The 15,112-nt window shown below is 47.4% G+C and overlaps 1 protein-coding gene across 4 annotated transcripts in view; it reads left to right on the forward strand.

The window, feature by feature from the left end:
* The window catches only part of NCAPD2 (non-SMC condensin I complex subunit D2), an 88,178-nt gene that overhangs the window by 39,953 nt on the left and 33,113 nt on the right, over positions 1-15,112 (forward strand). For all 4 annotated transcript variants that reach the window (XM_069243089.1, XM_069243091.1, XM_069243090.1 and 1 more), the window contains 7 exons: positions 430-517; positions 617-800; positions 883-1,001; positions 1,811-2,065; positions 2,701-2,875; positions 13,094-13,178; positions 14,619-14,752. In XM_069243089.1, the coding sequence (XP_069099190.1) occupies positions 430-517; positions 617-800; positions 883-1,001; positions 1,811-2,065; positions 2,701-2,875; positions 13,094-13,178; positions 14,619-14,752 (1,040 nt within the window). The remainder of the gene's footprint in view (positions 1-429; positions 518-616; positions 801-882; positions 1,002-1,810; positions 2,066-2,700; positions 2,876-13,093; positions 13,179-14,618; positions 14,753-15,112) is intronic.

Raw genomic sequence — 15,112 nt, forward strand, 5'->3', positions numbered from 1 at the left:
CTACCCTCAAATTAACACTTCCATTTTGTGTTATGAAGTGCATTGATGTCTTTGATTCTTTGGGTTAAGTTATGATTGATTTTTTTTTTTGGGGGCGCTCCCATTTTCATGTGCATTTTATACATTCTGCACTGTTGGAAATATTTCAAAGTGGTTCTATGTGTTGATGGTACTTGGCTGACTGTCAGATTCCTTGGTACCCTCTCCAAAGGTGAGATTAATTTTCTCCTATTAAGTGCATAGCATGATTTTTAGGTTTATCCTTCTCTCGATTGCATGGCACGCCACAGATGCTCAACAAGCCGCCTGGGGTCTGGAACCTACATTGTGCATGTCTCTGTAGCAGTGAAAGCACTATGTGTTAGCCTTTGCAAGCTCTGTAGGTACAGTGTATGTTCTGCTCAGTTTATAGTCCTACTTTGTTTGCAGCTCAGTAGTGCGGACTTGAAGGAGCCATTGGAGAAAGAAACACTTAAGCTAAGGGAGTTGAGAGAGAAAGTGAGAGCTGCAGCCCCTGGTAAGACTTTCGTTTAGCTTGCTAGACCTCAATAGGGTCTATTATTCGTACCTAAGCTTCTCAACTTGTATATATCTTGATTAGATATTCTGTTTGCAGTTGTGGTGATTACTCCTGAGGAAGAATGGGAGGCAATGTTCCCTGAAGTGTGCACCAGTCTCCAGGCTGTCCTACAGGGTCCTCCACAGGAGAAGGAGGAGCAGGTTGACGGCATTGGCGAGGATGAAACCGCTGAGCAGGTCTCTGAGCGGATAACAAGGCTTCTGAAGAAGACCAGTTACAAGTAAGTGCCTGCCATGTCTTGATCAAAAATAACTTGTGCTATTTTGATGGTCCCCGAGTGAGAACTCTGCTTCCTTTCTTAGGCATGCCATTGCGCTTGTACAGGAAGCCACTGAGCATTTCAAAGACAGCGCTTTCTTCTCAGGAAAGGGTGTCCCTGAAGATCAGTGCATCCTTGAAATACTACAAAAACTTTTTACAGGTAAATGCCTACTATCGACCGGGTTGATAATGTTCCGTACTGTCACTCCAGTTTCTCTACCATCTTCACCCACTGGCTTATCTTTAGTGACTTGAGTCACAAAGCACCTTTTGTAGCATACAGTATTTCTCACTTTAGGTAAAAGTCCTAAAGTGGAACATCACAATATGGTGTAGATTGATCTCCCTACAATATCTACCAATCTCAACTGCCTTTGCTTTCCTTCACAAGTATCAAGGAGTGATGGAGCAAAGCAAGGTTGAAAAGGAAACTACTTTTTTTGTTGTGGTGTAAGGATGGAGCAGGTATGGGTTGGTGGCTGCTACCTGGAGGGTGCTTAAATGAGTTGCAAGTACTTGGTGTCTAAGGAGTGAAAGGGGTCCTCTGAATTACTTACCAATCTTCTTCAAACATATGAGCCTAGACACTACCGTAAAAAGGGGATTCCTGGAAATTTAAATCCATGTGTGCTGACAGTATAGTGGGTGCCTTGAAACTCTACTTGTGTTCAGGATCCATGTCAAACACCTTCACTAAGAGTCCTGCCAAACCAGGCTCCCTCAACCGCCTCTTCCCACCAGTATTGGATCCTTTTTGGCTTCTCAAATAGCAAATTATTTGAGATGGTTTGGATCATTTCCATCTGGCAATCAAAGCTTGTGCTTGATTCATGCACTTTTTCTGGAGAAAAGTAACATGTCATGCACTTAGTCCTTAATTGTTTCAAATCGCACTGTAAGGCTTTTGCTTTCTTAATTACTTTCTTGCCCTGTTCTTGACTTGTGTTCTTTGGCCTTGTTCCTTGGCAGGACAGCAGAGTGTCAATGGTGAAGCTTCTGCAGGCGAGCCAGAACAGTCTGAAAAGTTGGATAAGACCGAGCAAGGGCCTGATGTCTCCCCTTCTCCCGAGGTGCAAAACACTACTTCTCCTGCAGTAGAGCCATCTGAGTTAGGAAAGCAAGAAATGTTGGTTCAGTACCTCAAGGACGCTTACAGCTTCGCCCTCAAAATTGAAGAGGCCATCAACGTAATCAGCAAAATGATGTATGAAACAGCTGTTTCAGGTAGGACTTGTTTGTGTTGCCAGGGGTGGCGGCAATGGAGTAAGTATATCCTGGGTCCCTGCAAAGCTTTGTCATAGGTCAGAAACTAGCTTAGGCTTTGGCAACGTGTGGAGTTCATTGGTGTGCATTGTGGAAAAGGTTGGTTATAGGTGCGAACAATGTTGCCTAAAATTACAGCAGTGTGACTGCTTTGTTCAGAAAACTGCAATTCCTTCCAACTTGCCTGTTTTAATATGCTGGTTGGATAGTAAGTAAAATTATTTTTGCACCATTTGCCCACAAGAAATGGCACACAATTGTTACTTACTGGAGATGCTGTATATTGTCCTCAGTTAATCCTCCTACCATTTGACCATGTGATACCCCCTCATGCATTTAATGTATTGGAATGTTCTGTAAGAACTGTTCTTGTAGCTGGACACTCACCTCTAGGCTTTACATCAACTAGCACTCTGATAATGGTCAATGAGATTGACAATACTTCCATTTAACTCCCCTACTCACCTGTTTTTGGCTCTCAACAGTTCAACTCATGTAATTCATTGTCTGCTTTGTTTTCTCTAACTTCTGTGTATAGTTCTCAGTTAATCTCCTTCCGTAAAAAAAATTGTTCTGCCACCTCTCTTCCCTTCTAGTGGTGCAGGAAGTGATTGACTTCTTTGTCACCGTCTCCCAATTTGGTGTGGCACAGGCTTTGCTTGGAGTCCGCCGGATGCTGCCCTTGGTGTGGTCTAAAGATCCAGGTGTGAAGGAGGCGGTGCTGGGGGCCTATCGCCGACTATACCTAAGCCCCAGCGGTGAGTCTGAGAGGTATGATGACATCAGACATGCTTGATTATTGGTTGGGCCAGGTCAGACGATATTGGGTGTGTTCAACTCTCGGCAACTTTACAAAGGGCCTATTATACGGCAAGACGGAACTCCTGCCATACACATTTAGAGAAAAAAAAAAACCTGTCTGCTAGTTTGCATTCAACATGTCTCTACCCATGACACACCATCCTCACCATCTTGCTCTTGTACTCCACTGTGACACCCTTGCAAAATCAAACCCAAACAACCTCATTACCTTCTGCCACGAATCATGAACATGCTATGCTTCACATTACTCAACGCAATCTGCAGCTAGACATAGCAGATGTCTCTGCTTCCCCTTACCTTTTATGGCAGCTTAACTGAAGCCTACCTCACTTGCGAACAGGAGATCCTCTGCAGCCAGGGCATCCCCTGCCCACCAAACTGTCAACTTTAACATGCTCCAACTCTCTCCTCTACCTAGTATCTGCTTCCCCATAGATTTTCCAGCTAATCACCGCATTCTCCCCACCATTGTACAGAGAATTGTAGTGACCCGACACCCAGATGTGCACCCAAACGTGGGACTGTGAAGCAAAGTTGTGTGTTGCCAACAACTGAAATAAGTTGTGGACTTCACACAAGTCCTGCCCCACGACAAGGGAGTAGACCAATTCCACAATAGGTCATTTTTGCAGCTGAAGTCTTCCAGGATGTCCAAATTGAAGAAGCAGCATAAGAAGTAAAAGTAGGATCTAACCTCATTACGCCACTCTGTCCAACAGTACATTTGCAGAGCGTCAAGGTGCTAATCTATCTTTCTGTCCATTATGCTCCTGCTGCTCCCTGAATTTCCCAAGCCTTTGGCAAAGCTGCAGCAGGACATGGTCTTTAAGAAGGCCATGCTGTGTACTTCTGGCACTCCTAGCCTCCTCTGGCATGCTTTCAGGCCCAAAGTGTCCTCAGAGTGCCGCCTGAGCCCCTGGAGCCTGCCTATTGTTCCATGCTGACTGGTACCGACTTCCACTCCAGCTCAGAGACCTGCTCCGGTCCCAACATCCCTGGTGTCAAGCCCTTGTCAACCGTGTCAGGCCTACAGTTGAATCTGTCTCTACCCCAACTGAGGTTGCACTATTACTTGTTCCAGCGTACTCGGTTCTATACATTCTAACTGATAAAATACTTCCTCTACCGCAAAGCCTTCTTAAGGGTCTCCATCCTTTTGTCATGGATTTCGACCAGAGTTTGTCACAACCTGACCAAGATGGTGGGGACGATTTACTCCCACTTTACGGTGACCATATATAAATGGGTTTGCAGAAAGCCTGTGGATTTGATACATCCCCGGACACTGGGTTGGGTGGCCCTATGAACATCCTATAGAGGAGAGTGGTTAATTTGCTATTGTTGTGAGACGTGAAGCTAAGGTCTTGAATCTACAGCTGCCTTTTGTTGAGGTTGAAACAAATGTGCTTAAGTGCTTAAATGTACTTATTGAACTTGTACAACCGGAGTATACTTCTACAGAACCCCTTCTACCATTCAGTGAGTGACACCTGTGTGGGCTATTGGGGTAGGTAAGCCTTGCTGTTACACACCACTGAATGAGTAAGTAGCCAGATGCCACAGACCACACCCATTTGCTACCCCTTCAGTTTCACTCTGAGGTTATTTCAGAGGACTGGCATATAAACATCGTTTGGCCCCACCACCCTCAATAGCTGCCCTAGCCTTTTTGTGGCCTGGGATCAAGCAGACACTGCACCCACTTCAGCTTTCAGAGGAGAACCTCCATCTTCCTTAATGACTGCAGGCTTTACTGGCCAAAGGGGTCACTGACCGAGTGTCTGCCTTAGATGTGGGGATGCATTGTTACTCCTGCTATTTCCTCATTGTAAGGAATTGCCTCCTTGGCATGGTTACCCCCCTGACGTTTTGCCTTTGCTGATGTAAAGTTATGATTTGAAAGTGTGCTGAGGCCTGCTAACCAGGCCCCAGCACCAGTGTTCTTTCCCTAACCTGTACCTTTGTCTCCACAATGGGCACACCCTGGCATCCAGGTAAGTCCCTTGCAACTGGTACCAAGGGCCCTGATGCCAGGGAAGGTCTCTAAGGGCTGCAGCATGTCTTATGCCACCCTGGGGACCCCTCACTCAGCACAGACACACTGCTTGCCAGCTTGTGTGTGCTGGTGGGGAGAAAATGACTAAGTCGACATGGCACTCCCCTCAGGGTGCCATGCCAACCTCACACTGCCTATGACCTAGATAAGTCACCCCTCTAGCAGGCCTTACAGCCCTAAGGCAGGGTGCACTATACCATAGGTGAGGGCATAAGTGCATGAGCACTAGGCCCCTACAGTGTCTAAGCAAAACCTTAGACATTGTAAGTGCAGGGTAGCCATAAGAGTACATGGCCTGGGAGTCTGTCATACACTAACTCCACAGCACCATAATGGCTACACTGAAAACTGGGAAGTTTGGTATCCAACTTCTCAGCACAATAAATGCACACTGATGCCAGTGTACATTTTATTGTGAAATACACCCCAGAGGGCATCTTAGAGATGCCCCCTGAAAACATACCCGAATTCCAGTGTGGGCTGACTAGTTTTGCCAGCCTGCCACACACCAGACATGTTGCTGGCCACATGGGGAGAGTGCCTTTGTCACTCTGTGGCTAGTAACAAAGCCTGTACTGGGTGGAGGTGTTTCTCACCTCCCCCTGCAGGAGTTGTAACACCTGGCGGTGAGCCTCAAAGGCTCACCCCCTTTTTTTTTTTTTTTTTTTTTTTTTTACAGCGCCACAGGGCATTCCAGCTAGTGGAGGTGCCCACCCCCTCCGGCCACTGCCCCACTTTTGGCGGCAAGGCCGGAGGAGATAATGAGGAAAAACAAGGAGGAGTCACTGGCCATTCAGGACAGCCCCTAAGGTGTCCTGAGCTGAGGTGACTGACTGACTTTTAGAAATCCTCCATCTTGCAGATGGAGGATTCCCCCAATAGGATTAGGGATGTGCCCCCCTCCCCTCAGGGAGGAGGCACAAAGAGGGTGTAGCCACTGGCTACTAACCCCCCCAGACCCAAACACACCCCATAATTGAGTATTTAGGGGCCCCCAGAACCTAGGAGGATAGATTCCTGCAACCTAAGACGAAGGACTGCTGACCTGAAGCCCGGCAGAGAAGACGGAGACACCAACTGCTTTGGCCTCAGGCCTACCGGCCTGTCTCCCTACTTCAAGAAAAACAGCGACGCGTTCCCCAGGGTCCAGCGACCTCTGAAGCCTCAGAGGACTACTCTGCATCTAAAAGGACCAAGAACTCCCGAGGACAGCGGCCCTGTTCCAAAGAAACCAAAACTTGCAACAAAGAAACAACTTTAAAAGGACTCCCCGTTTTCCGCCGGAAGCTTGAGACTTTCCACTCTGCTCCCGATGCCCCTGGCTCGACCTGTGGAGAAACAACACTACAGGGAGGACTCCCTGGCGACTGCGACCCTGTGAGTAGCCAGAGTTGACCCCCCTGAGCCCCCCCAGCGACGCCTGCAGAGGGAATCCGGAGGCTCCCCCTGACCGCCTGCTTCCAAGAACCCGACGCCTGGTAAAGACACTGCACCCGCAGCCCCCAGGACCTAAAGGATCCGACCCCCAGTGCAGGAGAAACCCCCAGGTGGCCCTCTCCCTTGCCCAGGTGGTTGTTACCCAGAGGAGCCCCTCCCTTGCCTGCCTGCTTCGCTGAAGAGACCCCTAGGTCTCGCACTGAAACCTATTGCAAACCAGATGCCTGTTTGCACTCTGCACCCGGCCGCCCCCGTGCCGCTGAGGGTGTACTTTTTGTGCTGACTTGTGTGCCCCCCCCCGCCCTACAAAACCACCCTGGTCTGCCCTCCGAAGTCGCGGGTATTTACCTGCTGGCAGACTGGAACCGGGGCACCCCCTTCTCTATTGAAGCCTATGCGTTTTGGGCACCACTCTGACCTCTGCACCTGACCGGCCCTGACCTGCTGGTGTGGTAACTTTGGGGTTGCCCTGAACCCCCAACGGTGGTTTACCTTGGACCCAACTTTGAACCCTGTAAGGTGGTTTACTTACCTGCAAAACTAACAAATACTTACCTCCCCCAGGAACTGTTGAAATTTGCACTGTCTAGTTTTAAAATAGCTTATTGCCATTTTTGCCAAAACTGTACATGCTATTTTGCTGATTCAAAGTTCCTATGATACCCAAGTGAAGTACCTTTCATTTAAAGTATTGATTGTAAATCTTGAACCTGTGGTTCTTAAAATGAACTAAGAAAATATATTTTTCTATACAAAAACCTATTGGCCTGGAATTGTCTCTGAGTGTGTGTTCCTCATTTATTGCCTGTGTGTGTGCAACAAATGCTTAACACTACTCCTTTGATAAGCCTACTGCTCGACCACACTACCACAAAATAGAGCATTAGTATTCTCTTTTTGCCACTATCTTACCTCTAAGGGGAACCCTTGGACTCTGTGCATACTATTCCTTACTTTGAAATAGTGCATACAGAGCCAACTTCCTACGGGACTGGTCTGTTCGGGACTGGTCTGTTCGGGACTGGTCTGTTCGGGACTGGTCTGTTCGGGACTGGTCTGTTCGGGACTGGTCTGTTCGGGACTGGTCTGTTCGGGACTGGTCTGTTCGGGACTGGTCTGTTCGGGACTGGTCTGTTCGGGACTGCCCTTGATCCCGATGCATCTGTGGCTTGCTCAGAGCTTTCTTGTGCCCCCTCTGCACTCACACAGACATTCCCTATAGTTAAGTGTAAGCTAGTAGTATTTTCAGTTTGCTGTTCTTCCCTTCAGCTCTACCAGCGCCCCTCGGGTGTTTATGAAAGTGATGGCAGTGGTCACCTTACATTTTTGAAGGTTATGGATACCAATTTCTCCCATACCTTGATGACTGGCTGTTGATGGTGGGCTCGCCACACAGACCATCTCCAGATGCTGGCAAACCTTTTGACCTCTTTGGGGATTTTGATTAACACCATAGTCACACCTGAGTCTTTCACAGAGGCTACTTTTTATTGAAGCTCTTCTGGACATGGTGAATTTCTGGCATTGTTTCCCTTTCAACATGTCCAAGACATTTTGGCTAGGATCCCAATGTTTATGCCTCGGTTCCCTGCTGGGCTGAGACAGTGTCCTCTGGGAGAGGTGTAAATCACAGGACCCTGGTCTTGGAAATAAGTCTCTATATCAGTCTGCTGGAGCTGCATGCCGTCCACCTAGCATTGAAAGCCTTCCTGCACCCATCAAGGGGAAGGCCAGTGGAGGTTTTCACAGAAAACACCACCATGTAGTATTGCAACAAGCGGTGTGGAGTGGGGGGAGGTGGTCCTTGGTCCTGTGTCAAAGGGCACTGCGCCTCTGACATTGACTGGACAGCAGAGGCATCTCCCTTATTGCAAGCCACCCAGCAAGATCTTTGCATACCATGGTGGGCGAGCCTGGCTGGTGACACCAGGTGGATCATGAATGGCAGTTTCATCCTAAGGTGGCACATAATCTTCTGACGGTAGGAAGAGCCCTGGCTGGGTCTTTTCACCATTGTCAAGCGCACAGTGTCAAATATTCTATAAGTTTGATTTCTCAAGACTGCCCTCTCAAGGAGATGCACGAAGGCTATAAAGAGCACAAGACCCCTGGACAGCTCTGTCCCTGCATCTCCTGCCTGAATTCTGAAGAAGCTTGGGTACAAAAAGACCCATGTCATCCTTGTGGCTCCGGATCGGGACAGGAGTGTGTGGAATCTGGAAATTCCATGCTTGAGCATCTGTCCTCAAGTCAGGCTACCGCTTCAGGACTGAGTGCTACATCTGACCCTGCACAATTTATACCTCCATGAAAGGAGGAGTTTGAGTGGCAGCAGTTTACTATACTCAGTGTACTTCCTGAAAATGTGTTTGTGGTCCTTGCAGTCAGGTGTCCCACTACAATATGTAGTTATGGTGGGAATAAAGTTGTGGCCTGAAGTGTTGTCCGCAACATAAACCCTTGATAACACAAAAAATATGGCATTTTTTTTTATCTTTGGCCCAGCAAAGTCTTGCAGTGGGCACCCTTAAGTTATTTGTCTGACTTTGTTTGTTTTTGTATTCCCGAACCAGCTGTCCTTATTTAAATCCCCTGTTGTGCTGCACTTTATTAAAGGTCTGCCACATGCTCCTGACTGAACAGTTTGTCAATCAATAGTTGGAACTCAATTTGATCATAATCATCATGTACTGTCACAGAGCAAATACACAGCTTCTACTTGTGCCCACTGACTCTAAAACCATCTTCCTCATTGCGATCGTTTCAGCTTGTCACTTGAATGGGCTCCAGGCGCCCTCTATGCTTCTGCCCTAGTCCACCTTTTTTTCTAGACACACTAAAGCTGAGGACCAGGGCAGCCTTTTTGCCTAAAATCCTAATGCCTTTTCCCATTGGGAAAACAATCACACTCCCAGTGTTCTTTACTCTGCTTAGCTTATCACGGTGAACAGTCCTCTGCATTAAACATCTGCCACACCTAGAAGCAGCCTTCTAAAGGGCTGAGGGCTCCTTTCACCAGGGCCAAGGCTACGACTGTGCTTTCAAGCAAAGTGGGCATCTGTGTAAACATTCTCAAAGTACTACTACCTTGACAGCTAGTTCGAACGTGGAAGGCATTTTGCTTGTCTGGTTCTGTGGTACTTTTTGGTCTGAGCGCACTTCAGACCCTGCATCTTGGTAGGTACTACTTTGTTCACTATTCTAGAAGTGAGGAAGCTACAGTTGGAAGTATCCATGTGATACGCTGTTTCCCTTCAGTAACTCTGTGGTGGAGACGCTCCCTGCAGATTTCTCACTCACCCTCATCTCCCCGTTCTGTGGAGTAATCTCTTAACACCTAAAAAGGCCCCAAATGACAGAAATGCACACTTGTACCTCCACATTTTTTGTACTTTGCGGGTGTGTGCGGGAAGTGCCAAGCAGGAAACTGACATCAGTGCTCAGGGGTCGTGCTTACATATGGTACATTGTCAGTTCTGGGTGGAAGAAAGTTGTAAGGAAATGCCTCCTTGGCATGGTTACCCCCTGACTTTTTGCCTTTGCTGATGCTATGTTTTGAATTGAAAGTGTGCTGAGGCCTGCTAACCAGGCCCCAGCACCAGTGCTCTTTCCCTAACCTGTACTTTTGATTCCACAATTGGCACACCCTGGCATCCAGATAAGTCCCTTGTAAGTGGTACCCCTGGTACCAAGGGCCCTGATGCCAAGGAAGGTCTCTAAGGGCTGCAGCATGTCTTATGCCACCCTGGAGACCCCTCACTCAGCACAGACACACTGCTTGCCAGCTTGTGTGTGCTGGAGAACAAAACGAGTAAGTCGACATGGCACTCCCCTCGGGGTGCCATGCCAGCCTCTCACTGCCTATGCAGGTATAGATAAGTCACCCCTCTAGTAGGCCTTACAGCCCTAAGGCAGGGTGCACTATACCATAGGTGAGGGCACCAGTGCATGAGCACTGTGCCCCTACAGTGTCTAAGCAATACCTTAGACATTGTAAGTGCAGGGTAGCCATAAGAGTATATGGTCTGGGAGTCTGTCATACACGAACTCCACAGCACCATAATGGCTACACTGAAAACTGGGAAGTTTGGTATCAAACTTCTCAGCACAATAAATGCACACTGATGCCAGTGTACATTTTATTGTAAACTACACCCCAGAGGGCACCTTAGAGGTGCCCCCTGAAACCTTAACCGACTATCTGTGTAGGCTGACTGGTTCCAGCAGCCTGCCACACTAGAGACATGTTGCTGGCCCCATGGGGAGAGTGCCTTTGTCACTCTGAAGCCAGTAACAAAGCCTGCACTGGGTGGAGATGCTAACACCTCCCCCAGGCAGGAGCTGGAACACCTGGCGGTGAGCCTCAAAGGCTCACCCCTTTGTCACAGCACCGCAGGACACTCCAGCTTAGTGGAGATGCCCGCCCCCTCCGGCCACGGCCCCCACTTTTGGCGGCAAGGCTGGAGGAAACAAAGAAAACAACAAGGAGGAGTCACTGGCCAGTCAGGACAGCCCCTAAGGTGTCCTGAGCTGAGGTGACTCTAACTTTTAGAAATCCTCCATCTTGCAGATGGAGGATTCCCCCAATAGGATTAGGGATGTGACCCCCTCCCCTTGGGAGGAGGCACAAAGAGGGTGTACCCACCCTCAGGGCTAGTAGCCATTGGCTACTAACCCCCCAGACCTAAACACGCCCTTAAATTTAGTATTTAAGGGCTTCCCTGAACCTAAGAATTTAGATTCCTGCAACTTACCTGAAGAAGGACTGCTGAGCTGAAAAACCCCTGCAGAGGAAGAACAGAAGACACCAACTGCTTTGGCTCCAGACTTACCGGCCTGTCTCCTGCCTTCCAAAGAAACCTGCTCCAGCGACGCTTTCCAAGGGACCTGCGACCTCTGAATCCTCTGAGGACTGCCCAGCTTCAAGAAAGACTAAACTCCTGAGGACAGCGGCACTGCTCCAAGAGAACTGCAACTTTGTTACAAGGAGCAGATTTAAAGACCCCTGCAACTCCCCGCAAGAAGCGTGAGACTTGCAACACTGCACCCGGCGACCCCGACTCGACTGGTGGAGAACAACCAACTCGGGGAGGACCCTCCGGCGACTCTACGACTGTGAGTAACCAAAGTTGTCCCCCTTGAGCCCCCACAGCGACGCCTGCAGAGGGAATCCCCAGGCTCCCCCTGACCGCGACTGTCTGAACTCCATTTCCCGACGGCTGGAAAAGACCCTGCACCCGCAGCCCCCAGCCCCTACAGAAACGGAACTTCTGTGCAGGAGTGACCCCCAGGAGGCCCTCTCCCTTGCCCAGGTGGTGGCTACCCCGAGGAGCCCCCCCCCCCCCCCCCCTTGCCTGCCTGCATCGCTGAAGAGACCCCTAGGTCTCCCATTGAAAACTAAAGGAAACCCGATGCTTGTTTGCACACTGCACCCGGCCGCCCCCGCGCTGCTGAGGGTGTACTTTCTGTGTGGACTTGTGTCCCCCCTGGTGCCCTACAAAACCCCCCTGGTCTGCCCTCCGAAGACGCGGGTACTTACCTGCTGGCAGACTGGAACCGGGGCACCCCCTTCTCTCCATTATAGCCTATGTGTTTTGGGCACCTCTTTGACCTCTGCACCTGACCGGCCCTGAGCTGCTGGTGTGGTAACTTTGGGGTTGCTCTGAACCCCCAACGGTGGGCTACCTTGGACCAAAAACTGAAACCTGTAAGTGACTTACTTACCTGTTAAAACTAACATTACTTTACCTCCCCCAGGAACTGTGAAAATTGCACTAAGTGTCCACTTTTAAAACAGCTTATTGTGTTTTATGTGAAAAGTATACATGCTAATGAAACGATTCAAAGTTCCTAAAGTACTTACCTGCAATACCTTTCAAATGAGATATTACATGTAAAATTTGAACCTGTGGTTCTTAAAATAAACTAAGAAAAGATATTTTTCTATAACAAAACCTATTGGCTGGATTTGTCTCTGAGTGTGTGTTCCTCATTTATTGCCTGTGTGTATGTACAACAAATGCTTAACACTACTCCTTGGATAAGCCTACTGCTCGACCACACTACCACAAAATAGAGCATTAGTATTATCTCTTTTTGCCACTATCTTACCTCTAAGGGGAACCCTTGGACTCTGTGCATGCTATTCCTTACTTTGAAATAGCACATACAGAGCCAACTTCCTACAAAAGTCGACACTGAAACGAACAGTGCCACAGACCAGAGGTCCACGCAGGCTCTTGGGCAATATTCTAAGGGTGAAAAATCTACAAGTAGAGTATCCACTAGAAAGTCTATCACCAAAGGAAAGTAACTTGTTTTTACCGCTCCCTCATCAAAAATAATCCAGTCTGTGATGGGTTGAATTGGGTAACAGGTAGTATGAGTCAGGTTATGTGCTGGGAGAAAATGTTTGCTGTATGTGTAAAGCTGACAGCTGTGACATACATAATTTAACTTTTGCAGTCTAAAATCCACTTTTTTGGGGAGGAGGATTCTAAATGCATATAAATGTGACACTTAAAAGGCCTCATAGTACATTGTCTCCTCTTTGCAATTTTTTAAGACAACCATTAGCTAGTATGGAGTTGTCTGATGTCTTGTGGCTGGGCTTGCCTATATGTAGTGTTCATGTAGTGCTGGATTTTGAATCGACCACCTTTTTATTCTTGCAGGGCAAAGGCTCAGGCTCTTGTGCACAACCTCTCCCTTCTCACTGTGGATGCTTCTCTGTCAACCATCCAGTGCCTTGAGGAGATAGTAAGTGAATAAGTGTCTTGCTTCATTATATTTATCCTGGTATTTTCTATTTGGACTGGCCCTTTGTTTCAGTATCACAGATGCCTTCTGCACCCTCTAAGCTCCCTTTAAATATAGCCAAATGGATGACCCAAAAGCCTTTAGGTAGGTTAGAGGAATTTCGGAAAGAGACACACGGAGGAAATCTGGGTGCTTTGAATACATCGCTCAAAATGTATCACAGGTCTGGAAACAAACTCTAAGGAAAAAAGGTCAAAAAATTTATACTCTTAAGGGAACACTAAAATGTTGAGTTTTATGCTTTTAGTTCATATTCCGGGGGTTGTGTGGGGGGGTGTTTTTATAGATAGATATGTGCCCATGTTGTGGTTAGGTCTAACTCCATCGAAAAACAGTCTTGTTTTGCTAATAGTTTAAGAACTGCTCGATTAATGGAATTACAGTGAATTTAGCATGGCGATAACTTTTCTCAAGGATTGTTTGGTGTAAATCCATTCAGTACTGTTCAAGTAATTGTTGGTGGTATATTTCATTTTTTTTTTTTTTTTTTTTTTTGTAAGCCTCAAGTTGAACCGAAATGGGCTGTCAAATTTTGGAAAATATAGATAACTGGACCCATGGTCTGTTTAAACAATCTTATTGAGGATTTTTTTTCTTTTTTCTGTAATCCATTTTGGGTCAGCAGAATTGAAGCGTACAATTCAATGGTAACAATTTGAACAAAAAGCTTAAGCTGCCATTATAGCTGCGAGGAGTCTGTGCCAGTCTTATGGGTAAGGTGGGTGGGTGAGGGAGGGGAGGGAATGAAGGAGTCTAAAGGTGGCAGGGAGGCAAAAGGATGCCTACTTTTTTATTTGTTTTAAGTTTTGCTGTGAAGTTCAGGGGTTGCACTGGATCCATTCTATGTAGTTCATGGACCTGGTGCTGGGGCCATCAGCCTCAAGGAATATCCAACGAGGGTTACAAGTGTGCAAGCATATGCAGATCCTTATTTTCATTTATTTTTTCTTTCTTCAAAAATGGTGTCTCACCATAGGGATCGCCTTGTGGCCATCAAGTGCTGCAGAGTCTAAGGCATTGTGCAGCGCTGGTTGGCTGCATGCAGAGGGTATCAAAACCTAACAACACAAAGTAACCTACGATTCATAGCCGTATGAATGAAGGAATAGTAGCTCAGTGTAGATGTATGGCCATGCCTTCCGTTCACTGAGATACCAAGCTTATTCCTGACCTTGGCTCAAATCAGGGTGAATTTTATCCTAAGCAGATGTCAGTCCTACTGTGTCTTTATCAACAAATTAAGTGTCTGTAAGAAATCAACCCTTCAGTGGTATGCCCAATCCTCTATCTGATACTTTTTTGACCCCCAACCATACTCAATCGTGCATGTTTGCACCCTCAATGTTTCTAGTCTTCCTTACAGTCTTTAATCTTCTGTAGGTTTCAGAGTTTGTGCTAAAGAATGAAATCCGCCCAGCTGTAATCCAACATCTCTGGGAGCGCTTCACAGAGAAGTCTGCATGCTCTCCTCTTGAGCGCAGGGCTTCTGTTTTACTGCTGGGAATGATGGCCAGGTAAGTAAGACTTGTTACTTTTTGTTATTGGGATCCAGCTAGAGTTTTCTGATTTGTTTGTTTAGGAGATACGGGGTTGCATTGCTGCTGCTTGCATTGTGTGAAGTGTTTAGCAGAACCTGTTGCTCTCTCGAATGGTTGCATAGTTGCCTCTTCAAAATTTAATGGAGGGCATCCACACATTTGGCTGCATTGGTTTGAGATAAAACCGTGATACAGTTTTCTGGGGTTTGCCATTCTCAGATGGCAACCTCCATGGCTGACTGGATGAGTTGCATGCAGTGTTAAGCCATAAGTCCCAATGCTTTGCTTTTGTTGAGCAGGGAGGGTCTCAGTGGTTCTAAGTGTTTTCATTGAGCT

This window comes from Pleurodeles waltl, chromosome 7 (assembly GCF_031143425.1).
Source record: "Pleurodeles waltl isolate 20211129_DDA chromosome 7, aPleWal1.hap1.20221129, whole genome shotgun sequence".
NCBI lineage: Eukaryota > Metazoa > Chordata > Amphibia > Caudata > Salamandridae > Pleurodeles > Pleurodeles waltl.